This window comes from Ptychodera flava, chromosome 14, assembly GCF_041260155.1.
Source record: "Ptychodera flava strain L36383 chromosome 14, AS_Pfla_20210202, whole genome shotgun sequence".
Classification (NCBI taxonomy): Eukaryota; Metazoa; Hemichordata; class Enteropneusta; family Ptychoderidae; genus Ptychodera; species Ptychodera flava.
The window spans coordinates 9339827-9367826 of record NC_091941.1 but is presented as its reverse complement, the minus strand read 5'-3'; the positions used below and the strand labels follow the sequence as shown (position 1 = coordinate 9367826).

The following is a 28000-nucleotide window of genomic DNA, read 5'->3' as shown; positions in this document are numbered from 1 at the left end:
TACTCTGCTGATATGCATTTCAAATCTACATTTCTGGGGATTTTCCCCCGGCGAAATGTCAACTGTGATGTACCATGGTCAACAAGGTATTTGATGGTTTTGATGTTTGACCATGAACTACCATGGTTGGCCATGATATGAGACCACAGTAGGCATTCTAATACTATGGTCTACCACAGTTAACCACGGTCTATCATGGCTGACCTGTTTATGGACATCGGCTACCATGGTTGACCATGGTATTTGATGACTGATTGTATTTATGACCGTGGTTACCGACGGTCAACTATGGTTGACCATGATATTTGATGACTCATGGTAGTTAATTTTGATGCCCAATTTCCTTGATGATCATATTGATAATAGGCTGTATGTATATACACTCCTATATTTACATATTTGAGTCTCTTGACATCATTCATAGTTGTAAGAGAGAATTAATGTCGTTGCCCAGGAAGCTTAGACCAATTTGCTGTATTCTTGTTCATGTCAGAAGACTGTGGACAAATATCGAGCTGAATTTCTTGGAATTATTGACATGGAGGGCATGAAAGCACTGCTGCAATGGCAGGAAGTTAAGACTATCTCAGTCTCACTCAATGTTTGCCTCGAAACATGATATCAACATAGGCAAGGTCATAGCTCCATTGTCATTGGACCTTTGACCCTTTACCATGATGTCACATGTCATAAAGCAATGCATTTGATTGGCTCATTTGAAGCAGCCATCTTAAAAATTCAGTTCAAACGGATTGTCTGTTCAGTGAACAACTGGAAAAGCAGCTGTGTTTTTAACAGCGATTTTGGGAGAAAGTTTGGACTATTTTGCTCATCGAACATTCAGGGAAACACTCAGAAGATGTTGGAGGATGATCTTTGATAGAATCTGAAGGGCTTGGCTGTTATTGCAGTGGACATTATTATGGAGGCTTAGTTTGCTGATCCTTAAGCGAGTCTGTCAAGTTATAATGACACCAGTCAGGGATCACTGGTGTTTTGCAGAGTTTTGGTGAGGTTTATACCAAGATTTTTCAGTTCTGACAATTTTCGACCCAAGTTTTTGATTCAAAAACCATCAAATACCATTTGACGGTGATCATGGTTGACCAAGGTTAGTAACATGGTCAACCACGTTTGATGCCCATGGTCAACCATGGTTAACCATGGTTAACAACCTTGGTTTACCGTGGTTGACCATGGTTGGTGACCATGGACAACCATGGTAATTTGTGCCATTTAACAAACATGGTCGACCATGAACTACCAAGGTTGACCATGGTCATATGACCATGAACTAACACGGTAGTCCATGTTAGACCACCGACACTTTCGCCGGGGCCCTGTTGTACCCAAATTTGTACGATTTTGAAAGACAATGATTCAAAAGTTTTCTTGAGGAAAGCTTGTGCACAACTTTCAATCTGAAATGCAATATCAACAAATTGGGAGCACCTTATGGAAAGCTACAAGGACTGAAGTAAAATAGACTGATACTTGTATATTTCAAATCAAATACACAACATACAGGATAGTTATAATTGCCAAATTGAATGTTGTCAAGTGTTTTATATTTCCTGATCATAGTGACCTTGGGTGTTTCCTATCGTCCTGGATAAATGTAAGTATCATTGACTTTTAACCAAGCACTCAAAGTGCTGTGTTAATTCTGTGCTATCAGTAGTTATCACCTTTGTATCATGGTTATCTCTTCATAATGGTCACTTTCAGGCAGATATGTATAGCCTGTGATATTCTATATATTGCAGACCCTCTGGCCACATTTCTCATGTGGTCAGTAACTATCTCTAAATACTTTTCTATTCAATAGAATTAGAGTTTTACTGCAGTCATTAATTCTGATTGGATGAGAAAGTCTTGATACTCATGGTAACAGACGGATTAAGTTCATTGTTTCCCAAAATATTACAATTTTTGACAGAATTATGAAATCACCATTGGCCAATACACTGGTCATGTCCCATATTATCCACTCGTTACACCTTCCAAAAATGTAATACGATATAAAATGCTGTACCAAGAGACCACAATAGGGATCACTTTGCTCAGTCCCTACAATGAACAAATGTGTCTGCACAGATTTAAGTGTATATAGTATTTCTGAAGACATAATATCTCTGCCTTGAAATAACTGATTTTATGTGATCAGTTACTGAGCAAAACCAAGGAGATTTATCTGTGTATAACACAGCCTTTTAATAAATGTTTGCTCAATATATGGATAATTTACAAACTTTGGCTCAAAACTATATCAGTGTAGTATTACATGACAATAAGTGTCTTATAAGGTATTGAAGAGTACAATATCAATGTCTGGATTGAAAGTGGTTTGACTATCACAACTGATGCCTTCACTTGAAGTATCTATTTAATCACTAAAATGTGTTTAATATCTTGCCTGAATATGACATGCTAGTCTATCATTAGCTTTCAAGTGCACATGTAATACCTATTTTAAAAGACAATAGATTGTTATGAAGGTTTAAGTGTAAGATGTGCACATGGTGTGATGCATTTGTGGTGTGAACCATCAAATGGCACATTACGCATTAAAAACACTCTGTAGATCATGAATAATGATAAATGATAAAATAAGTGGGTCTGTCCTGTGAAAGCTAGGATATATCTGTCATTTCTATCAAGATACTTAATACTGATATCTGATGAAATCAAAGGGAATGTGGCAAAACTATCTATAAATAAAAGCTGTGGCAATTTAAAATATATTATGAAACCAATATGCAAACAACATAAAAATATTCTACAATCTTGTAATACATGTACAATACAATAACACAACAGAACAATTGCTCTTCATGAACTGATGTTGGGAAAAAGCTATGTAAAAACTGGTTTGTCCTGCATGTAGGTTTGAACAATCACACAGGCCTTTGGATAGCATCTCAGTAATTGCAATACTTGGGAATGAAACAATGGATAGATCCTAAACTAACCTTTCCATGCTTCAATCCTGTCATACCCCCAGCCCCCATTTCTCCCTATACGGTCAACCCTGTCATAACCCCAGCCCCCATTTCTCCCTATACAGGTCAACCCTGTCATAACCCCAGCCCCCATTTCTCCCTATATAGGTCAACCCTGTCATAACCCCAGCCCCCATTTCTCCCTATATAGGTCAACCCTGTCATAACCCAGCCCCCATTTCTCCCTTATAGGTCAACCCTGTCATACCCCCAGCCCCCATTTCTCCCTCTATAGGTCAACCCTGTCATACCCCCAGCCCCCATTTCTCCCTATATAGGTCAACCCTGTCATAACCCCAGCCCCCATTTCTCCCTTTATAGGTCAACCCTGTCATACCCCCAGCCCCCATTTCTCCCTATATAGGTCAACCCTGTCATAACCCCAGCCCCCATTTCTCCCTATATAGGTCAACCCTGTCATACCCCAGCCCCCATTTCTCCCTATATAGGTCAACCCTGTCATACCCCCAGCCCCCATTTCTCCCTATATAGGTCAACCCTGTCATACCCCAGCCCCCATTTCTCCCTATATAGGTCAACCCTGTCATAACCCCCAGCCCCCATTTCTCCTATATAGGTCAACCCTGTCATAACCCCAGCCCCCATTTCTCCCTATATAGGTCAACCCTGTCATACCCCCAGCCCCCATTTCTCCCTATATAGGTCAACCCTGTCATACCCCAGCCCCCATTTCTTCCTATATAGGTCAACCCTGTCATACCCTCAGCCCCATTTCTCCCTATATAGGTCAACCCTGTCATACCCCCAGCCCCCATTTCTCCCTATATAGGTCAACCCTGTCATACCCTCAGCCCCCATTTCTTCCTATATAGGTCAACCCTGTCATACCCCAGCCCCCATTTCTCCCTATATAGGTCAACCCTGTCATAACCCAGCCCCCATTTCTCCCTATACAGGTCAACCCTGTCATAACCCCAGCCCCAATTTCTCCCTTATGCAACCCTGTCATAACCCCAGCCCCCATTTCTCCCTTTATAGGTCAACCCTGTCATACCCCAGTCCCCATTTCTCCCTTTATAGGTCAACCCTGTCATACCCCCAGCCCCCATTTCTCCCTATATAGGTCAACCCTGTCATAACCCCAGCCCCCATTTCTCCCTTTATAGGTCAACCCTGTCATACCCCAGCCCCCATTTCTCCCTATATAGGTCAACCCTGTCATAACCCCAGCCCCCATTTCTCCCTATATAGGTCAACCCTGTCATACCCCAGCCCCCATTTCTCCCTATATAGGTCAACCCTGTCATACCCCCAGCCCCCATTTCTCCCTATATAGGTCAACCCTGTCATACCCCCAGCCCCCATTTCTCCCTATATAGGTCAACCCATCAGTCCAAAATGATGAGTACATGTATTTACTAATGCATGCTGGAGTAGGATAAAAACTGCTTATGTTCAGACAATATCTATTCAATGACCATCATCTTGAACTTTATTAATTCACACCCAGGCTCGTGACAGTATATTTTCAAATAATAAATTGTACATCCATTTCTTTTAATATGCTCTATCCGATAAAAACTGTCAAATCTTGACACATTTTTTGTCCATTCACTAACAAAGACAAATGTGGTCTCACACATAGCGTCTATAGAACAAACCTGCAATAAAAGTAAACTTGCAGGCTCTATACACAAATAAAAATCCAGCTCTACAGAATAAACCATGTGTAATTACAAACTTGCTGGGTCTGTAAATTTCCAATATACAAACATAATAAAAAGATCAGAGAGTTATCTACAACTTTAAATAGTAATTGAAATTCAATTTGATTTGATTGGATGATAAAAACAATATATATGGATATTTGGAACATACGTATGTACAAAATGTTTGCTTTGTATTCTGACTGTATTTGTTGATGAATATCAACGTTGAAAGAGTGTAAATATTCACCCTGAAGCCAGTGAATTTCAGTACCACAGCCTAAGTTTATAGTCTTGAATTTCATATATGTACTGTGTTTTGTACTTTGACAATGATAAGAATATTAAAGTGAAGTTGAAAAGCAGCTTAAAGAATCCCACATTTTGCATATCTGTTGTAAACGACATTGAAAGTTATTTGACTATTATTGATTTTGAAATATTCAAGAAACGTATAGATACTCGATTGACTATGGTTAATGTTACCATTGATTTCTCATGATTGAGACTAATTCATACTCTCTACTAGTATTTATGGATTCTATAGAGTCTATGAATTACTAAGCGTTCAGCACTCTTTTGTGGATGGTAGGCTGGTAACTATTCTAAGCATCACTGGCGTATTAAAGGTAACTAATACATATCTTCATTGGTTATCTCACAGATTGGAACAGGAAGATTAGAGCACATTCATCCCTAGTGTCATTTATACTGACCCAGTCATTGAACCAAAGTCTCCTCCCATCTTAAGAGACATAAGAAATGTCAAAAGTCATGACATGTGCTCAGAAACTGGTACTTTTCATGATCGAAGGGAGCATTACTGATAAGAAGAGAGCCCTCTTGTGGTCAACTCTCATTTGACCACAAGAGGGCTATTTCACATATTGATCATAAATTCCACTTTACAACTGGGTACAGGAACCTCATGATTTACACAAGTGACCAGGTTTATTTTAAAAACTGAAAACTTGCTTCACTGGTTTGTACTCATGATCATAACTAAATTTACTTTATACACAGCTTATACAGTGTTTTCTCTGCATGTTCACTGAAGGGGCACTTGAATTTCTGCCCTATTCATCAAAAGTAGGGGTGCCAGACTTGACATTTTAGGGGCAGAAACAACAGCAAATTCATAGGTCACTACACTATGCGCTCAGGTTACCACTATATAGGTGTATCTGCGTGCTGTGTTTTGTGCACGATTTTTGTGCTGTCAGTAACTTTTAAAGGGTGGCAAATCGCTCGAAATGCGCAATTTGCGCAGTTAAGAGAAAACCTTGCTTCTGCAGCTTTATACTTTAGTCTTCACATTTTTCATCAAAGGTTGCAATCTCTTTGCTGTACATTACATCTGTACGAATTGCGTATTTCCTGCCATCGAATACTTCAGATCCTTCATGTAGAATGTCATGTTGGAAAATCAACACACGACCTGAAATTGTTCAATTTAAGAGTGATTAGAAAAACAGTGACAAAGACATACAACACCCGTGTCCTAACTGTCCATGTTATTGCATACTAGCTCTGCTGTAGTGAGTTTAGTATTCTAGAGGGTTGTATGTTGGTACTTTGCAGTCTTGATTTTAATCTGATGAAAAACAGTAAAATTCTGTAAACAGATGATGCAAATATCAAGTATACTTGTGCAAACAACCTTTATGGGTTCTCACATAATTCTCAAAAGGGAAATCCCAGTCAATGAATTTCGGTCACTTTTGTTTTACAATACTGCTGTAATTTGTAGAATGAGGAAGCTATAATGATAGTCAAAACACATATCTCACCTGTGTATGGAACGCATTCTACGCTTTCAGAATCATCCAATGGCAGAAATGTTGTGCACCCACCACCAAATGCCTGTATTGCAGGATGTAAATACATTCATCATCATTATCTTCCATGTCTTTGTTCAAAAAGAGTGAATTCAAATTTCATCATTAACAATACATGGCCACTTCAAAAAAATGGTTTGTTTGTACAATTAGTGAAAATAATTGTTTTGACATCGTAGTTAACATCATAGTTAAAATGAATGTTATTTTTTTCATTACATGTTCTTTGATACGACCTGGGAACTGAGACGGCTGAATAAGTTAATTAATACCGAAGCAATGATTTGACCATTCCTTTAAGGATTATAACAACAATCTCACTACAACATCTAAAGAATGGCCTTTGAAGTGACACCAAACATTCATTTTCATATGTAGGCTATAAAGCAGTATATTTTGAAACACACTGAAACAATAGCAACCACTGAATGCAATATTGACAGTCCCCCCCCCAAAAAAATAAGCTTTACCTCATTTAAGTATAGCTGTAGAGTTATGTAGCTTCTTTCTCCATTCTCTCTTTCATACATTCCATCCCAGTGAGGTGCAAATCGCTGTCCTGCATCGTAGCGGAGTACACGTAATCTATGACAAGGCAAGAAAACAAACACGCTTAGGGGCAGTCACTGATAGAAATCATCTTGACTTGATAACACAATGGATGTTGATCCCCTAGTTTCACCGAGGGAGATTTTGACTCAAGACTCATCTGTTTTCAATGCCAAGGAAGATGATGATGTCATTGATGCATTGATCAGAACACCATACAGAGAGAACCTCTGGCAGTTTTTGCTGTGGCCTTGAAACTCTTCTTCAAACACGGTATCAAGTACAGGAGACATAAAATGAGGAGGGCTGTTACTATTACTCTGTGTTCATAGGTTCATTTCAGTTGGAAAGTACGTAATACCAAAAAAAAACCACGTTTTGACAAGATATTTTCAGTTCCATTGAATTAAGTGCTACCATATACACTTACTAATGTTGTGGAAGCACTGAGCTTGACGGCACGGTACCATTCTAACACAGCTTTCATTACACATTTATCACTTGCATATTTAAACATGATATTAGCAGATAATGTGAGACAACATCGCACAATAAATCTTTAGGAATGCATGGGCATCGATCCTTTTTATTGTTTTCCATGCAATCCAGAATGCTTACTACCATGGTGTTGATGTGTAGCATTATAGCTTTCTGGCATTTTTTGCCGTTTTTTCTGATCAGAGTAAAATGCTCCCAAAGTACGGTCAACACAGTTTATGGTAGAAACATATAGTTAGAAAGTTGTAAACAGCATACCAGAGGGTACTCAATCAAGGCCCACACTGACATATACTCAGGGGGTTGACGGTTAGAACACATCAGGGTTTCTGCGCAACAGTTGAGGAAGTCAGGTGCATTGTTTAGAAACCATAGTATCAGTCATCATCATTCTCCATAATGACTTTATTGAATTATACTGAGGGGAACCATAGTTAAATGACTTGGGGACCATGGTAGCATTTACCAGCTCATTGTCCTTAATTAAAACACTCCATGTATTATATACATGGGGCCCGGGGGCACCGACGTCCTTTGTGCCTCCTTACTGTTTATTATTTGCCATAAATGTGAAATCTGGCAAAAAGTCAAATTGTTTGGACATAAATGAAAGTTAATGTGAAAGTGAATCAAGAATAAGAGATGGAACTCAATAGGATCAACAATATCTAAAACAGGAAACGGTGAACTTATATGATACAGAAGGGGAGAAAATTTAGCCACAAACTATTGTAATATAATGGACAATGGCTAATCTAAACCAAATTACTTAAACTGGATTGTTGGCATTGATTACACATGTATTTATTGTCCATCAAATAGAAAATAAATTTGGGCCATTGACTAAAAAACATTTGCTTGTTACACTCACCACACTTGTACTTAGTATTTGGAGTGTACACCTATCTACAATACAATGATAAAAAGTTTGGACTCTGAAGGTCAACAGTGCATCTTAATGTATGAGACTAAATAAGCTTACCCCTCAAGTATGTATAGGCCAAAAACAATATTAATTTTGAATTATGTAGTGCAGGGAAGGACATAGAATATGGTGAAAAGCAAACTAAATATAAAAACTGAATATACAATTATATGGAAATGTTGTTTTACAGTCATGAGTATCTAGTGTGTGCCGAGAGACATATTAAAATTGGACAGTATCATCCTGACCAGAGTTTGTCTGAGTGGTTGTTTCCTTCTGATTTTCTGACACGGTGATAGGTACAAAATATTATGTTATTCACCATAGTTAAGCAACATAGCTTGCATTTTGTTCACAGTAGAACTGAGTTTTACATGTAAGATAACTTTCTCATAAACTGTAAATTCTGGCTTGTGGCAGCTCAAACGTCGCAATACTACATTTTTTGATATGATATGGAGTGACTTGCACACATATGCAATATGCAGTGACAGTCGATATATTCATAGTAAGAGTCTACTACATTCAAGCATAGTGATGTTGACAACTACATGCATGCCAGTGCACGATTTCAAAGTAGCCAGGAGGAAATTCTAATAGTCTTTTAGTGGAAATAGGCCCTATAGGTATTAAACCACAGTGAAACAAACAACATTAGTTATCGTGACCTTGCTAAAGTGCAATCTCGGATCGTGTATGATCTGATGATCATGCCAAATTACCATGTCGGATTATGCCGTGATTCTGAAGTGCGCGTAAATCGGTCAACATAAGCACACATAGACTCTCGCCAGTCGCTTGTACTGCTTGGTCTCGCGTAGCTTTCGGTATTTATACAAGCTCGTGCCTTCGGCACTCGACCTTGCGCCTTCGGCGCTCGATCGCCTACGTTGGATTACTACCGCAAGTGACTCCGGATCCGGTCAAAAGAAGGCACGAGGACTGTCGACAGTCTAAAGCACACACTGTCTTCAACAATGATGCTTCGGCGCTCGATCGCCTACGTTGGATTACTACCGCAAGTGACTCCGGATCCGGTCAAAAGAAGGCACGAGGACTGTCGACAGTCTAAAGCACACACTGTCTTCAACAATGATGTCAAAATCAATGCACAACTGTCGAAATTACCCAAAATAAGCAACAGAAAACTTAAGTTATCGCTGTGTCGAAAGGACAGTACATCAACATAAAACGACGCTAGTTTGTTATGACATGGAGGTAGAAGGACAGAGCGAATTCTCTCGCTCTCACCTCCATGCTCTAACCCAGCTATTACTAACGGGCCGCCGGTGGGATTGCCTCGCTAAAGCAATGGATTCGCCGGTAACGAAGGAGCGTTTCGTGCCAAAAAAATACATGACAGCAACAAAAATACAATCACCGTGAACTTCATATTTACAAAATATCATCAAATAAATGCTAAAAGCTTCAAAACGTCAAAATTCGCACAAGACCGAGAAACAAGACAGCGTCGGTTTGATTTTTCAACCTTGCAATACAACGCTAACTGTTATATGCGCATGCGCATATTAAGGAGAGACCCATTTGATTTCGGGGGGGGGGGTATGCAGGAAGTGGGTATGGGAACTTTTTTTGTCAGAGAGACAGCATTTTTAATTTCAACTGTCAGACCTGCATCAATTTTTTTATCAAATGGAGTAGCAGTGCAATTTTTCAAATTTAAGCCAGTGTTTCACATATCACAGGATGGTTTTATATATTCATTTTACATTCCAACGAATGAAAACAAAATGGAAAGTCTAGTATATATACAACTTTAAATTATAGAACACTTTTTTGGCAAATCAACAGTGATCAGTACTATACCTGCTTTTCTTTATAACAGTCAATTCCTTTAAGTTCTCAGGGGAGATGTTATCTTTTGTGGTCAGAGAAACAAGGCTCACACATTGTATTTCATTATATTTGTTGTTCCTCAATTTTTCTTTGACAACTTGTAATCTTTCTAACATATTTATGTTGAGAGAATAATATATTGGTTTTTACACTAGTTTATTGACTCCTGTCTTGTGTTTTCAATTTTCACAATGTACAGAAGTCAAATAGTCCCATCTAGATATTGCCTGTACCATTGAGATATTGCAACAGAAATCCAGAAATATGATTTCTTGGGTCAGAAAAGGGAAGGAAACATCGAGTGCACTGAGGTGTAAAGTAGTGAATGCTTATATCATAAGTGCTGGGGAAAGAAAACACATGAGAATTGCTTGTGGTAAAAACATTTGCGCTGCCTATGGCAGCATGCTAGCAAAGAACACATGAGAATGAATTTCCAAAATTTTGCTCATTTCAACTGCATTATGACAATTCCATTTTTATTTATTTCTGTCTGTTATGAGAATTTTTTTTCTCAAGCCATTACAGGCTTATTTTTTTCTTTTATTTCACCTGGTGACAATTTTTTTTCTCAAAATCCTCCATACCCCCCCTCCACAATCAAGTGGTTCTCCCCTAAGTGAGTCCCTGACCTATGCGGGCCAGTGGATTACTTCCTCAGTAGAACTGATATGCCTGCCGGTACCATCATTCTTCAGTCGATCAAAGGCGCCTTTCGTACCAAAAAATACACGACAGCCGCAAAAGTGCATCACTGTCAACGTCATAACTATAGAATATATTGAAATGCACAGTGAAACGTTCACAAAGTAAAAATGTGCCCACATCGAGAAACAAGATGGCGTCCGATTCGATTCTCAACTCAGATTTTGTCCTAGAGTTGTGCGCATGCGCAGACGGTAGCTTTACGAAAGCGAGTCAAAATCAAGTAAATATAAAATAAAAATGGATAAAAATATTGTTTAAAAATAATACAAGGCATGTATCACCAATTTTGAACATTTCTGACGGCATTTCAACTATACGAACACCCATGCCAAATATCACAATAATCAAATCAGTGGTTTGAGGAAAAATTGAAAATAGTGGTTTTCACAAAAAAGCTAAAAAAGTGACTTTAAAATGATTCAATCAAAAAAAGAAAAAAGACCGTTTGAGATACATGCCAAAATGACCACCAGACCAAATTTCAGAAAAAGTTACTGAAGCGTTTCCGAGATACCTGCGTCCACAGCATACGGCCCACTGTATGCAACAACAGAGGCCGCGTCATCACATTAGTACTTTGGGCCAAAGGCCCTAATAACCGACCCTAAAAACTAAAATGGATTTCTAATTTGTTTTGGTGACAAGTCTCTAGATTTCTACTTCTGATGTGTAGGTGTATCCAGTACAGCACAGCACAAATATGAGTTCATAATACAAATTGGACTATGACCTTGTTGAGTTTTCCACACAAGTTTTAGTTTTGTATGCAAATTGACATTAATAAATTGCACTTGTCCTAGATCTGTCATCCCCTTTTCAGAACAGTTTCTCTATTGCACTTCAATTTTTTGTATGTTTCTATGATTTGAAATAATCACTTTGATGTTTTCACTCATGATAGTGACAGGCAATGATGAATGAAAATACATGTCTGTATCAATATCATTGGAGTGGCAGAACCAGATGGTATACCTGACAGACTACCCATGCCAAATTCTCATTGTGGTTTTTATCAGTTTGTCTGGAAACATTTTATTACCATGGAGTAGCCCACACCCATTGTTATCAATGGTGAGTGTGGAGCTGTTTACAAAGGGGTAGGAAAGATAATGTAAGTTAAAGTTCCTTCAATCATATAAACATTCTCTTTCCCTTTGCCAAGATAATCAGGTGAAGCCACCATGTCAATTTCACCAAAAGTTAGACCAGAGGTGTTTTACATGTAAATAAACAATTCTATGGTATTTTGAATGAAGTTAATGTTTGCATCCAAAAGTAAAATCTGTTTGAAATTGATGCCCCCCTTACTGATTTGGAAATTTTGACCTCCCACCAACAAGTTTTCCCCCCTCCCCATTGCAAATCAGGAAAATTTCCTGCTGGCCTTCATCACATACAAAAGTGCCCCTAGCTCCCCGTTTTCTACTTCATGACTTTGTCCTCTGTAGCAAATGCTTGTGAATGACTGAATACTGCCGTAGTCTGCCTGCTGGATGAATTTCTAATGTGCGCAATGAGTAAAAGAACAAAAATTCACACTTGCTTATGACAAAAATATTTCCTGACTTCTTTTCTGCACTGATGCCATGCAATATTGCTGGCCTGTCTGCCATGAAACAGGTCTGTCTGCCATGAAACAATCTGTGAACACCTTTCTACCTGTACACCATTGTTGGACGTTCATGGCCAATGCTGAATGTGACATGTCTGCCTAGCCTAGACCCAGCATTCTTCAGTATTGCATCACAGTACTTTAACCATCACGTGGTATCAAATAATATCATGATTACACTCTTTGACAGCACTACCCAGCAATACAAGACAGCTGATATCCACTAGTATTGTGAATCTGAAAATATTTTTCAAACAGCATGACAGGCCTTACCTTTCGTTGAGTCCTAGAGCTCTGTGACCTTTCCAAATCTTGGGAACAAACTGTTTCACTCTTTCCCAAATTCGTTCACTTTCTTCAAAACTGTCGATGTAGCATCTGTAATTGTTCCTCATACCCGGCGCCAGTCGTTCTCTGGAAAAATAACAGAACCACTGAACATAAAATTTTAATTGTTTTACACCATCAAATCCAAAAGGTCATGTTTTAATTAATGCTGAATTAAACTTAAGAAAAGATTTTTGGACTCAAAATCTTAAACTCTGTACTCATGTAGCCTTTATATGTTGAAACTTCATGAGAAAATAAAACTGTCATCATCTTGTTTTTGATAAAATTTGAAAAATATGGAAATGCTATGAAAATGGTGAGTGTGGAGCTGAAAATTTAGTTTTTCTACTCAGAATCAACATAGACAATGATTGCAATTTTAAATTCTAGAAATTGGTAAATTCAATGCAATCATTTCGTGCAATGACCCCAATTTTTATTCTAGATTTTGAAAGATGATAGTTCAAAGCGTTCTTATGGAACAATTTAAAATGTATGAGAATATAGTGAATATCATGTATAAACCTGATATTGAGAAAAAAACAATGAAATGAACAGAACTGTACTGATTTACTGGGAACTTGCATACAAATGGAATACCAAAATAATGAACATACTGAAATGACAATATATTTGAAAAATCTCGCAAACACATTATTTTAATTTTTGCTATCAACAATTGACCTCGTAATTATGCATGAATCACCAATTCTCAAAAAAGTGATGCAATATTCAGAGAAATTTGCAATTCAATGGCCCAGTGAAAATGAAGTTTTGAAGATCGGACATTCTACAGAGTGTAGTGACAAACGCCTTGCTCCTTGTTGACTCACAAGATCAGTATTAATAACAGCAACAACAACCTTCAACGTGCATTTGCTCACAGTAAAAATGGTCATAAAATGTCCCATTGTGAAGCTTGTGCCCGAAAGAATTTTGCGTTGTTCTCGATTGTGCCATTTCTACACATAATTAAGGGGTCAAATATGTACTGTTAGAATTAAAATACAATGTCTATGAAAATGTTACACAAAGAGAATGCAACATGGCATGTCTTTTATTGAACTTAAAATATATTTTTGTTGACATCATAGAAATGATGTCTTGCCATAGTAACAAACAAACAAAACAGTCATAACAGTTGATGCTGTCTGATCGCACTGACCTTCCACCTCCAATATTGATCTTAGCTTGTGTAAATCCTATTTTTTCAGCCTTTTTGATGAACTCATCACACTCCTACAGATGTGAAAAAGAAATTGAGGATTAACATTTTCTTAAATGTGTTACTTTTTTAAAGTTTTGATAGTGTCGCTCAGTTCAGCAATGCTTTTCACCAGGATTCACATTGGTATTGATGGCTCATGTTTCTCAAGTTCTAAGATGGCCATGTACATAATTAACGACACCAGACTGACCAGTGAAAATCATCATTTTTCACATATCGATGGCTGTATGTAGAGTTCTACCATAGGTGAATATCCTTAAACTTAATTTACACAAAGTCCCAGAAAACAGTTGTGATCGCCCAGCACCTTCTAGGCTACAACTTTAACTGTTATACTAAAATACTAGTAGCTAGAATGCAATAGCAAGATGGCAGCTTGTAATATGACCGGTAATACTTATTTCTCATTGCACAGATTTATGACTGACACTTCCGATCAAAGTGTTGGTTCTATGAAACATTTCTAAAACAACATCGTACTAATGGGGTTTATTTCTTCATTAGGGGACGACTGCATTAACTTGCATGGTACCTGAAACCTGAGTCCTTGCCTGACCAACTCGGGTGACAAACAGAAGACTTTTAATCCCCAAGGTGTGAATGTTCCATTGTTATGTTTATCTAATCCATCTGATGCTATTGTAGTACCATTGTAGGAAAGGCAGGTCTGTGAAATTGATCCTCTAGGGAAGTAGGGTATTCCTAAGTTAATGGAGCCTTCCCGTAATGTGTACAACCCTAACTTCTGTATTTTTACTGCGGTGGTTGTATGAATCTGAGGAATTACTTCCTCAAAAAACACATTCAGAGGCAATTATGTTTAACTTTGGAAAATGTTACAAGAGATGATAGCGGACAGATACATTATATGACACAGCACAATACATCCACATGGGTTTAAAAAGAGAAAGAACTTGCAAAGGGGGAAAATACAGATACCTACAATATTCATTGGAAATAGTTTATCAAATTAAGTCTTAATTAATATTTTTCATTAGTTTTGCAGAGTCTTAATGTGTGTGGTATCATTAATTTTCCCACAGGAATACAATTGAATACTGGGGTTTCACTTGATGCATAATTTTATGATCCCTTCATTGAAGGCCTGTGTCAGGTGTCAGATTGTCTTGCCATGAAATTTACTTACTAGATTACAATTTCAATGGAAACAAAAAGCTATGACACCTCCATAATCATCTTACAGACAGGAACAAACTTGATCCTAGGGATCAAGTCCCTGTCCTTTAAGACCAAACTCTTCTCAAAATGTTGTAACAGTGGCAAACACTTTCCGTTATGCTTTTTCATAAATCATTGGGCAAACATTGATTGTGAGAAAGAGTTGCCATAGATTTAACTTTCAGCGTTGCTGGCTGAGAAATTGTCAGTTCTCACTAACTTTTTCCTCAGAGAAAGCATTGTTATGGCATACATTTCTATTATAATGTGGATAGTCTACCCTCTGATACTGATTGCGTTATACTAGCATGCACGTAGGTCAAAACAACTATGTATTTTTGCCTTGGTAGCTGAAAAGTTTACAGATACCTGCCTGATGGACAGGTGGAAATGATTTCCAATTTTCTGTTTGCTGAGATCAGAGATGAGATACACCAGGTATAGAGTATATACACAGACACAATTATCAAAGTAGGTACTAGTAATATTTCATTGACAGGACATGCAAATTTTCAAACTTTTCTTGCCCAGATGTTCGGTATTTACTTTCCATGAATATCCTGCACTATTTTTACCTGAACATACTGGCAATTATCATATACCTAGATTCACGTACCCATGTAAACCTATGGGAAAAGGCGCTCTTGCAAGTGTGTAATAAGTTGCTGTATCACGCCCAGGCACACTTTGCCCAAATAAGGTAGTGTGCGCGCATTTCCGAACTTTTTCGTTGTCGTTGCTACGCGCGTTGCTATCCACGTACATTCTATTCGAAAGCACGTCAGCGCGAGATTCAAACCCGTTTCTATGCGCTTCGCTTGTAGTTTTGAAGCAAATTGTAGACAGTTCGAACCTTATTCTGACCAAAATTGGTTTAAAACAAGTGCTTGATAGTCTGCTCTCAATGTTTTGCTGAGAAAGTGTATTTTAACGAGCAGGATCAACTACTCATCTGTGCTCATTCTGTAGTGACATTGGCGTTTGCATAGAACAAGCTCGCGACGCGTTCCACAACAGAACAAATGACAACATCGTACATATTAATCAGCAAAGTTGTGTGGCTCATGTTTATTTTTAATTTACACCCATAACTTTAACAAAATTTTATTGAGAAATACTGAAACATATCACAACCGTTCAATAATGTATATGATAAAACCTTTACGGCCCAGATACGGGTTTTGCGGACCTCGGTCGTACGGCTTACGGGCCCTCGCACGCTCGGGCCCTTCCGCCGTACAACCTCGGTCCGCAAAACCCGTATCAGGGCCGTAAAGATTAGTATATCCTTTGTATAGACTATGTAAAAGATGCTTTTATTGATTTCAGCAATACTACCAACCTCTTTTGTGAAGACATTGTCTATGTAGAAGGCTAGTTTGTCAGCTTGTATCCTTCCTGGTAGTGTGATGTCGGTTTTCTTCAGCTCTGCCATACGTAAGCTGATCTCTGACACTGATCTTGAGGCACCTGTTGACGTTTCTGCAGACATTGTTATCTGTTATATATCAGCTCTCTCACACAATCAAGGTGTGTCTTGAGATCTACAAACAAGGAAGTGAAACTTGTGAAATTCAAATGACTCATTCATTCATTTTTATGAACCCTGCAGTATATTCTTGCATCCTGGTATTCGGTGGTAATGTAGATATTTTGAAAGCATTATGGTGAGATTCCGACAGCTCACTAGTCACTTGGTACTCGGGTCTCCCTTTCAACAGCAATTAAGAGCAAACTTAGCATATTCAAACATCTCCTTCGTACAGTCCGTTCTATTTGGCTCACATTCTATACTTTCATTGGTGTTTCTTATGTGCCAAAGATGTAGATATGCGGAAGTTGGTGGCTTATGGACATTCCTGACCATCACACCAATTGATCATTTAGTCTCACATCTACCTGACAGACAATGACAGAGTTTTCTTAAATTTATTTCTTCAATTTATTCAATTAGGACAGTGGTACTATAAGCCCACTAGAGTGTCACTTAAGTAAGTCTACATATTGGCATGAGAAAAAATGCAATTTTCAGCTTTAAGGAAATGAGTGACAGTGATAATTTACTTCAGAATACAGTGAATATTGTTGGCTGTTCAGAGTGTATATCAAACAGATGAAGGATACCTATAGCAACCAAAGATAATTTTCATGTTGGGGTCATGACGAACCTCAAGATATTTCTAATGTGGCATGTTATCCTTTTCTAATAAACTCTCCGCACTCCTGTACTGATTAGCATTCTCAAGCAAATGCTGAAGGTTAACAGGTTTCACCTGTAACAACTTGTTTCAAGAATTCCACAGTTTGATACTGTGTGACGTCTTGAAAACATTCTCACACTTTATGCTCCTACTGCATCCACGATTTGTGTTCTGACGCTATAATAGTTGAAAGACCATGACCTGATGGAGATACCTTGAAAGGATCAGCAGCAGTAGGTCTCATCGTCGTACACCACGCCCTCTTCGGCGAGTCTTATCACCCAACGCCGGCGTAGGTCAGCGGAGCGAAAATTATTGCTCTGGCTCGCGAGAATGTATAGGTCTACCAGTACAGAATTTTGCAAGAAATGGACAATTTCTTGCTTTTTTGCGAGAAGTATGCAAGAAATCACACTATCTCGCACTTTAATTGCGAGAATTTTGTTTTCTTCTGATCAGCCAACGGGAAATGTGTTTTCTCATTCTGTATCTGCTAGAATTTGAATTCTCGCAATCAACTAGCAAGAAATTAGCATATTGACTGCGAGAATTTAATTTTTCGAGGATGCAGAGTGAGTACATAGTTCTCACTGGCTGCTTGCAAAAAACAAGATTCTCGAAAATTAAGTGCGAGACAGTATGTGTTCTCCCATACTTCTCGCAAAAAGCGAGAAAGTGTCCATAGTTCCCTAATTTCTCGCAAATTCTGTACTAGTGCCAGTATACTAGTAGTGGTCTGCATATGCATTATATGCCAGCAGAACCATGGACGTGCAGAACACATACAGCTAGTGTAGCGCGTATTTTAAACATAAACCCGGTTCTAAGTCTATGCGTAGACTCGACTATGTCATTACCTCCATGATCATTAGCTCTGCATGGCGGCCTCCCACCAAAGGGAGACCGTATAACGCCGGTAACACACAGCCCTGCCATGCAGAGCTACATGATCATATACAATAGGATATGTATGTATCCATAATAAATGAAAGTCCTACCTTGTGCTGGAAAGTGTCCCTGGCGTTTCCGTAACCTGATGTCTTCTCTTCCTTGTCCCAGTACTATATTGCCACTGGCAGGCTTTTACCACGGTGACCGTGCTTTTATAAGTGTACAGTACGCCTTTTGGGTTATCTATCACACTTTAAAACATATAAATCATGGACCGTGATTGAACTGACGTCAACATTGACAATATTCAACCATACACAGTATAGACTTTCCCCCTCTGCTGTCTATGATTCAACGCAATGGCCTGCACGTTTCACCGTTTACGTGTTTCTAACGACGCTGGCGATATTACGTCAAAAATCAGAACATGAAAACAGGATCCATTACGAACAAGTCGTGTAACCTGGAGTGTTATAAACTACACGACGTCATGCAATTCTCGGAAAACACTCTCTTTTGCTGTATAGTCGTTCCCGAACCGGACCCTTCTCTACGACATGCCCGGTACCTCTGTTTACTGTCCGGAACGTAACTGCTGTCAGGTACGGTACATGGTACAAACTTCCGGGTTGTACACAGCGCCCTCACAGGTAAGAAATCAAACAGCGGAAAATAACATCACAGCTCGATATGGCAGAATATTCGTGCAGTCATTTGTGAAAAGAAAAAAAAAATGCAAAAAATCTCGTATTACGAATATTAAAAAGTAGTAATTTATATGAGATTATGTTTATTTTTTTCCTTACAGAAATGACACGAATACGCTTCCGTAGCACCTGTAGCACGCTATCTCCGAGGCCTCGACACATCAGAGCTTAAGCGTAAGCTTTTTTCATCGAACTGAAAAAAATATTTGTCGCACGCATACATTTGAATAAAAGATAGGCAATTTAAGTATAAAAAACAAGGATTAGGTTTTTTGTTCACTCATATTTCCAAGGAACAACACAAAAAGTTCTGAGTCTGCGGTCGAAGTCCGCCTTTAAAATGAGAGGATTCAGACTGTGTTAAGATTCACATATTTTAAATTTCTGTCGGTAACCATTTAATTTTTCCAAAAGCAAGTTTAAAGTCTGTAAGGACACAAATGACTTATTGGCCGAGGAACGAGGATACAAATCAATGTAAAATACGTATTTACTGCGTATATACTTAAAATAAAAATCGAGTGAGATGACATAATCTTTATAAAATGTTTTAACTGTTTAAATCTCAAATTCTTTTTGAACGTTTCAAGAAAATGATGTAAGGCCTGCAACATTAATTTCTTCAATTTTTACAGCCAAGACAACGGAACGAGCTGAAACTGCACTACTATGGTTAGTCTTGTCTTGAAACGTCTCACGCATCTTACGTCGACAATCTAGAGGTTGACAAAGAAATCCTGAGGTACTAGATATTAAACGTATTCTTCTCACTATTGTAATTCTATTTCAGGAGAGTATCTTATGTTGCTCTATAAAACCTGAATAAAATTCCTGATGAATGGAAGCAAGGAATAGTAATTCTAATATACAAAAAGGGGGATTTGAAATAAATACCGTGGCATAACTTTAAATTCTTGTGTATCAAAACTGTATTCACACATTATTTATACGAAATTACTCATAAGAGGTTTTTGAAAACAATAGGCCCGGTAAGCTTGTACTTGGAGAAATCCAGGGAAGCTTTAGAAGTAATAGACATTATGGGATAACATTTATTTTGAAGGGCATAGCTACCTTTAGAAGGTCAATGAATAAGTCAACATATGTACCTATTTTAGACTGTAGATTTTACGTTTATAATATATTTTACTTTTTCTTGACAGAAGTACCACCACACCGCGGCATCGTTCACGATCCGATTCCGCCCGGTACTCTGTACGCATGCGCTATGACACTGGTCATCACGCCACCACTGAGGCCAGGCTGTGTGTCGTCGAGGTCTTGATCATATACAATTTCATGCCAGCATTAACGGTTGATGAGATTCCATCAGTAGCTAGTAGGTAAGAAATATCTCACACAAATTGCTTTTAACACATGGTTTGAAAATATGCGTTTGAAAACCCACACTCCCTGGTGCAACTCAACAGTCACAGCTGGTGGCGCTCGGTCTACTGTGGGTAGGGGCAGGATGGGCTGGTCCTGCTAAGTTCCCTTGATGTCATAGACAGAGCATGCCCAATTTGCCAAAACAAACAAGTAGAAGATGAGATACATTTTCTTTTTCATTGCAAAGGCTACACAGACATTAGACATGATTTTTTCAGTAAACTAAACATTTGTAAAAACGCATTCAGAGGCACACAAGACCTTGTAAGCATCTTTTCAAGGACAGATAAAGCATCACTATGTGAATTGGGAAAATACATACATACATGTTTTAAACTCAGACAAGACAAAATGAAAAAGACAAAGTAAACTATTTATGAACCTTTAATATGTTGACCTCATGTATAGATATTTATATTTATATATATATTATATATACTCTTTCATTGTTGTTTTTGCATAACCTTTATTGTACTTTATGATCAAGATCCCAACTGGGATATGATTTCATAAAGGCTTACTTACTTTTACTTTTACATAATAAGGTGTACAATTTAGTATGTAATATGAAATATTGAAGTATCAAATAAAACAAGAAACAAATGTGTCTGGCAGGCTTACTTGTTCCTTTTCTGGATTGATTTCACTTTTACTGTGCATGCGTTCGTGCACTCTGAGATTCTCTGGTGACTAGCACACTTGCCACATTTGCTCACAACATGATCATAGTACATGTCTGCCAATGAAATGTGTATATACTGCCCCTGTGAATCTTGCAATCACAGGTCAGTACATAGACATTTGCGATGCTCGGCTCGGTCAAGACCCAGCTACTTCATCGCACTCTAGCTATCTCCCACAGTTCAACTTTACAGTACTGCTACTTTTATGGCATAGATGTGAAGCAATTACATCTAAAATGATATGATAATGGTATTAATCATAGTCCCCCCAGAAAATTGGAGAGACCGTGTATTAATATATAGGCCGTAGGTCCCTGCATGGATGTACAAAAACTTTTGTACATCCATGTCCCTGGCATTTTGACTTCAACTTGAGTTCCGCCAGTGAATACTACCACTAATAAGGCCCAAACGACTACTGTATTATATAGTGACAAATGCAATGGGTCTGCAATATCCTTCAAGGAGAGTGTAGTCATCATGGAATTCTCTGCTAGGTTGGAGAAAATTCAAAAAAGGAACTAAATTTTCCAAACATACAGTGGGTTGCTGATGCTCTTTTGTTTTTTTATGGCTTTTAGTTTACAGTCCACTTCTTTCCTCGTTACTTCGCTTTAAGGTAATATGTCCCTCAAAATAGAACTTTTGCTCAAACTTTCCTCAGGTAACCCAAATTAAGAATAAAGATCAGGGGTCACTGTGCAAAATTTGGTACTACAGAAACAAAATACCTTACATTTACTGATGAAATTGCAAATGGCCACCATCTTGGCCCTGTGTTAACTCTATAGGGAAGAAGTAAAATTTTCTTTCTTCAAAATACTACGACGTAGAAACTTTTTCTTTCTCCAAGAGCTTTAAAATGAACCCCCATAAGTGGTAGATCAGAAAAATTTTGTAAAAATTTGAGAATCCTGATATCTGCTTTAGAGGTGCATTCTACCTTAATCCCTTGCCTATGATGTATTCAGGCTAATGTCTGTAAAGCACAAGTTGCATGCACTAATACATGTACTATGATTACTTATATTAGCCTTGAAAATGTCACCAGTTCAATGAATAAGATACAATGAATATTATTTTTGACTTCAGGAATGAGTTCCACAAATGTGACCGTCGAGGAGTTTGGCAAAACCAAGGAAGGTCAAGTTGTTTCCAGGTACACACTGAAGAATGGAAATGGTATGGTGGTACAAGTGATCAACTTTGGTGCTGCAATAACCTCCATCCAAGTGCCTGACAAGGCAGGAAATTATGATGATGTAGTTCTTGCCTATCCAACAGTAGAAGGTAGGTGAACAAATATATGCAGTATACACCCACACATACATATGTGGCTGTATACGGTGATTTATCAGACAGTACTGTAAAGTCTCCATTGCTCTCACAATAGGACATTAGAAATTCATCATTTTTTCCAGAAAATTATGTCGCAGTAGTGGCATATTAGCCTTACCCAGATACCCGTAGTTTTATCAAAATAAATAGTGCTCTAAATGCCCCTTTGTGAGCATTGATCTAGAATTATTTTGTGAAAGGTCATACAGATTTAAATCAGATTTAGAGATGTTTTGAGTCTTCATATTGTGTGGCTTTCACCTTTACTGTCCTTGCCTTTCTACTTTAACTTAGAATGATCAATACTGAGGACACAGAGAAAGAAAACTAGCCTATCTGTACATCTCATTTTAATCAGATTGGAGAAAGGTAGACTGCACATACAATACTCAGTCTTTAAAGTGTATTTTACTGCATATTTCCTTGTTGCTTAACCATAATGGTGAATATTTTTCCTGTTGTAATACCAAAACGTGAACCAAAATATTCATTCAACATGCTTTTACATCAGAAGAAAATGTAATGTGCCTTCTTGACTTTGTCAGATTATGAAAATGACGGCTTTTACATCGGTGAAGTTGTTGGTAGAGTGGCAAACCGAATAGGCAATGGTAAAATCACAGTGAATGGCACAGACTATCAGTTGACAGTCAACAACGGACCTAATCATCTTCATGGTGGATTTAAAGGATTTTCCCGCGTAAGTGTTAATTTAAGTTTTTAATTGTGCAAAAATTGCATTTGTTAAACATTTACATGTCATGACAAGACGGAATTTAATACGTTTTTAGAGGAATGCATGGCACCTTTTCTTCTGTTTTATTTAGTTTTCAGATGTACTAGGTATTTCTAAGAAGCTGCTATTGTGACGAAACTTTGCAAAAATATTTTACATTCACATTCAAGATTAGAAAAATATCTTATCTTTGATATTTGTTTTGAGTGACTATTTATTGTCAATGTACATTTCTGTATGTTCTTACAAACTATACAGGCATAAAAAAGTTGCTTGTATTTCATCTCAGCGATAATCTTCAATAATATGGGAAATCCAATTATCACAGGATTAGTCTGGCTTACTCCATGAACAAGCTGTTAGTGGTCTTTACAAGTCAACCATTGTAAACTTTAGGAGCCTGCTGTGGAAGAATGGCAGTCCTATGCAATTTCATCATATATATATTCATAGACCCTCGAGGGTCTATGATATATTCTACCATGCATATGTCCTATCTGTATTTAGTAATCTTCTGGAATAGTCTCACTGCAGACACATTCACTTGTGTTGCACTGTCCATTAGACCACAGATTTGTTCATCCTTGTGTGATTACCGTTCTACAGGTATACTGGGATTCCACTGTTGAAGGAAATGCAGTAAAATTCACCTACGTCAGCGCAGATGGAGAAGAAGGCTACCCAGGGCAGCTGACTGCTCAGGTCAAATACCAACTGTCCAAGGAAAATGAAGTCATCATTCACATCACTGCACATTGTACACAAGCCACTCCAGTGAATCTCACCAACCATTCATACTTCAACTTAGCTGGACATGTATGTAATGTACTCTTCCAAAACTACTTTACGTTAACTGTACACCAAAACCTGTGATTATGAAAATTTTACTAATTTAGATGTGTATGTCTGAGAAAGATGTTTTCCATTGATTCACTATTACTACAATGGAGGTACCATTGTTATCATGTCATGTTTATTTACTATTTAGAAATTTTCCAAAGATGCTTTCCTTTGTAGATGGGACAGAAAAATTTTAAAAGATGCTATCAGAAAGTTGTAATTTAAGATAATCTGTGGAAGATTTCTAAATGTATGGAAATTCTAAAACATGTACTGGTCTAGTGGCATATATGATAACATGTAACTGACGTGTGTACTGCCAAATTTAGGGCCTTACAAGCGACATCTCCATCGTGGTCCAATGAGTTTCAATCTTGAGGATTTATGCAAGGAATAGGTGACCTCTGTAAAATGTATGTGTGCATGCTTTGATTCATACAAGAAATGTAAACTGTGTTCCTTTCTATACAAGAATTACAGTATTTAGTGTTCATGATGTGGCTGTTCATTCCAGGGCACACCAGATATGTATGATCACCAAGTCACAATAAAAGCAGAAAACTACATTGCCCTGGATGAACATCAAGTTCCAACAGGTATTTCCATGGCAATGCAACACTGATATTGTGTAGGAGTGAGTTTCCTAAAGATTCGTTAAATCTTACAGTATATTTATGTTTGCATTTTGCTTATTATGCAACATGATTTTGAATTTGGGTTATCATCGGTGATGTACATACAACTGTCACTCATAATGCCGACAAGAATTGGCAATGTCACAGAGAATGAACTCAAGTGAATATCAAATGCTCAAACTGAATATTTAATATTAAAATTGGAATCTCAAGAGTTTACAAAATAGTTTAAATATGAAACGTTTCTTTTTTTCTTCAAACAGATTTATGTTGTGTACAGTCTAGTGACACTATTAAATGAAACACCATTAAAAATGTGTAATTGCAGACCATCCATCGAGTTGTACCAAAACATGTTTTTTTTTTCTGCGATGAGGATGAATGTTGACATTATTTTCACATTTTACAGGTGAGATAAAAGCTGTGCAGGGATCATTGTATGATCTGAGAGAGCCAGTCACAGTGGGGGATAGAATTCATCAGGTTCCTGGCGGATATGACAACTCATTCTGTCTTCAGTCTTCAAAGGAAAAAGGACAGCCTTTTGCCAGGTAATCTTGTCCAGAATCCATGAAATATCAAAATCAAGTAAAAGTACTGTGATGTTAGTGAGTTATGATATTGTAAATAGTTTGATCATCAAAGACTTCAGAATAATGGAGTTAGAGAAATATGATTATGAAAGTTTTAATTCTTTTATGTCAATATTGCCTGACTTTCATTTTTTAAAAATTGCAAGTGACTATGTGATCTGATCTCTCAGTCATTGCATAAAACAAATTTGTGTATATTATTTTAACTTGACAATCATGTCAGTTGAACTCCCGATAATTTGGATCTTGAACAACAAAATATGGTATGATATTCATAATTACCAAGAAACTCTGAATTATGTAGGGCAATGGTCCCTCTTTGTATGTATTTTGGCACCCTTGTTTATTTGATTCACTACTTTCCATCTCATGGCAGCGATGATGTCACTATGAGATACCATTTTTGAACTTTGCAATGTCCCAACATATTACAGCAGGCAATTGCCGCTGCTGAAACACATGCAGAATTTTCAGTAAAGGAAAGTCATTGTCAAAGTCATGGTAGCTGTGAACTGGTGAAGTGTCTAAGTGACCAGTTTCTCTATTGCAGGGTTGTTCATCCCAAATCAGGTCGTGTTCTGGAGGCTTTTACAACTCAGCCATCGGTACATTTCTATACAGGCAACTATCTTGAAGGTGTGGCTTCATGCAAAGATGGTAAAAAATATCCCAAACACTCTGGATTGTGCCTGGAAACACAGAATTATCCCAATGCAATCAACCGGGTATGTGTTTTTCTTTGGTTCACAGGAATTTCTTATACTCCAACTCATGGTTCTATAACCAGGTAAAGCTAATGTAACAAACAAATCCATTTATGTACATTGTCATCTTATTATCATAAGAGATAAAATGTAGGAGAGAATGAATCTCAAGTATATAATTTAGGAAAAGTGTATTCATATTTGATAATCTATTTTGACAAGATTTTGATTAGAGAGGAATCAGAGATGTGAATTTTGTTAAAATATTTCAGCATTACTTCACAAAGTAAAACAGAAAGCATTTCCATGTTCACTGATTTATGTTTGTACTTCTTCATTTCAGCCAAATTTTCCAAATAGCATACTGCAACCAGGAGAAATGTACGACCACACAACATGGTATAAGTTTTCTGTGCTCAAGTAACTGGGATCATGGAAGTGTACAATACAGGCAGTCTGATTGGTGCTAACAAGTCATGGCTGTGATTGGCAGAGAATGTTAGTCATCACGATTGGTAAACCTCAAATGGTTGCATTGTGCAAATATTCTTGACTTTTTTTAAATGAAAGAAAAATCACATCTTAACAAAAACAGAAGGAAATCAGAAACTACAAGTATATATTCATGAATTATTTTAAAAATTTCAAAAGCAGGTGACATTTGAGTTTATAAATTTTACCATAAACGTTGCTTTATCTGTTGGATGGGTAAATATTTGAAGAATAAGGTTAGCAGTCAGTAGGTGTTTTTTTAATGTCAGGGATCAACTTGTGCTGTTGATAAGGTCAAGGGTCAGCTACTCTTCTAGATAGGGTCAGAGGTCAGTTTGTCCACAGACTCAGAGAACCAATCAGTTTTCCAAAAAAAGGTCATTCACAGTAACCTTGATAAGATGTCTGTATTCTTACAATAACATTTTTCAGGTAGTTTTGTATTCAGAACATTTTGATATTCTGTTCATCATTGAAGATCACAATTATTAAAGCTGAGATACACATATGTATGAAAGCAAAAGAACAAGTGTTTGATTTCGTTCTTTCATAAGTGCACCTTTGAAAAAGAAGCAACAGAATTGCTGGATGCATGGTAAATTATGTGGAATTAGAACAATATGGGGACGGAACAAAATTTTGATTTATGAAATGCTTGAGATCAGTTGCCCTACCACCACCAGTCATCTTGGTCAATTTTCTCTTCAGAATTTACAAATAAATAATTCCCAGTACTGTCCATGGACATAACTTCTCACATAAACTGTTCAGTTGTAATTTGTGCAATCCTATGGATGCTGGTCTCAATACAATTATGTTGTTATCTACAGACACTCTTCTTTAAGTTACTTCATCTTCTTTGACTGGTTTAAGAAATCCGTTGTTGCAGACTGAAAATTCATTGTAGTTTACAAAACCTTTAACACAATGGGAAACTTATTTGGGATGACTGGATTTTTATATTTTTCAAATTTATTAGTTAGTGCCCTATAGCTGAATGTTGCAATATTACAAATTACTCATAAGAACAAGTGTGTAACTTTAAAAGAAAAGCAGATGAGCTTACATTTGCCGATGTAATCGACATTACTTCACCATCCAATTATCCCAAATAAGTTCCAATCGTGTTCTTTGTAAATGCATGAAATGAGTCTGGTGTAAGTGTAGAATACATCATTGTATTTCATTTCTGTGTTAACTTTCCCATAGTTGATTGAAATAAATATTTGACAAATATGTTCATATATGAAGCAGTAGTAGCAATAGTAGTAGAAGCAGTGGTCATTTTTAATTTTGAATATTGTTAAATTTTCAGGTAATTTGTTTCTCGAGTACTAAAATTTGCACAGTGATCCCAGATTATTATAATTGTTGAAAGTTTCATTTCAAAAGTCAGGT

The 28000-nt window shown here is 37.4% G+C and overlaps 2 protein-coding genes across 4 annotated transcripts; one reads left to right on the top strand and one right to left on the bottom strand.

The window, feature by feature from the left end:
• The first annotated feature begins 787 nt into the window (after positions 1-787).
• LOC139149248 (galactose mutarotase-like) lies at positions 788-27131 on the top strand. Of its 3 annotated transcripts, none has more exons than XM_070720873.1 (8): positions 788-1009; positions 22357-22554; positions 23148-23302; positions 23945-24154; positions 24693-24774; positions 25223-25364; positions 25957-26131; positions 26454-27131. In XM_070720873.1, the coding sequence occupies exons 2-8, from the start codon at positions 22359-22361 to the stop codon at positions 26532-26534; spliced, it is 1041 nt and encodes a 346-aa protein (XP_070576974.1). In that variant the 5' UTR covers positions 788-1009; positions 22357-22358; the 3' UTR covers positions 26535-27131. The 3 variants fall into 3 exon arrangements, with proteins under 3 accessions (XP_070576974.1, XP_070576972.1, XP_070576973.1); XM_070720871.1 differs by lacking the exon at positions 788-1009 and adding an exon at positions 20399-20531; XM_070720872.1 differs by lacking the exon at positions 788-1009 and adding an exon at positions 20404-20535.
• On the bottom strand, positions 4429-19125 carry LOC139149247 (uncharacterized). Its single transcript, XM_070720870.1, has 7 exons — positions 18593-19125; positions 16736-16937; positions 14152-14225; positions 12930-13070; positions 6978-7092; positions 6460-6532; positions 4429-6107 (listed from the first exon to the last, which is right to left on the bottom strand). The coding sequence occupies exons 2-7, from the start codon at positions 16883-16885 to the stop codon at positions 5974-5976; spliced, it is 687 nt and encodes a 228-aa protein (XP_070576971.1). The 5' UTR covers positions 16886-16937; positions 18593-19125; the 3' UTR covers positions 4429-5973.
• Positions 27132-28000: the final 869 nt, after the last annotated feature.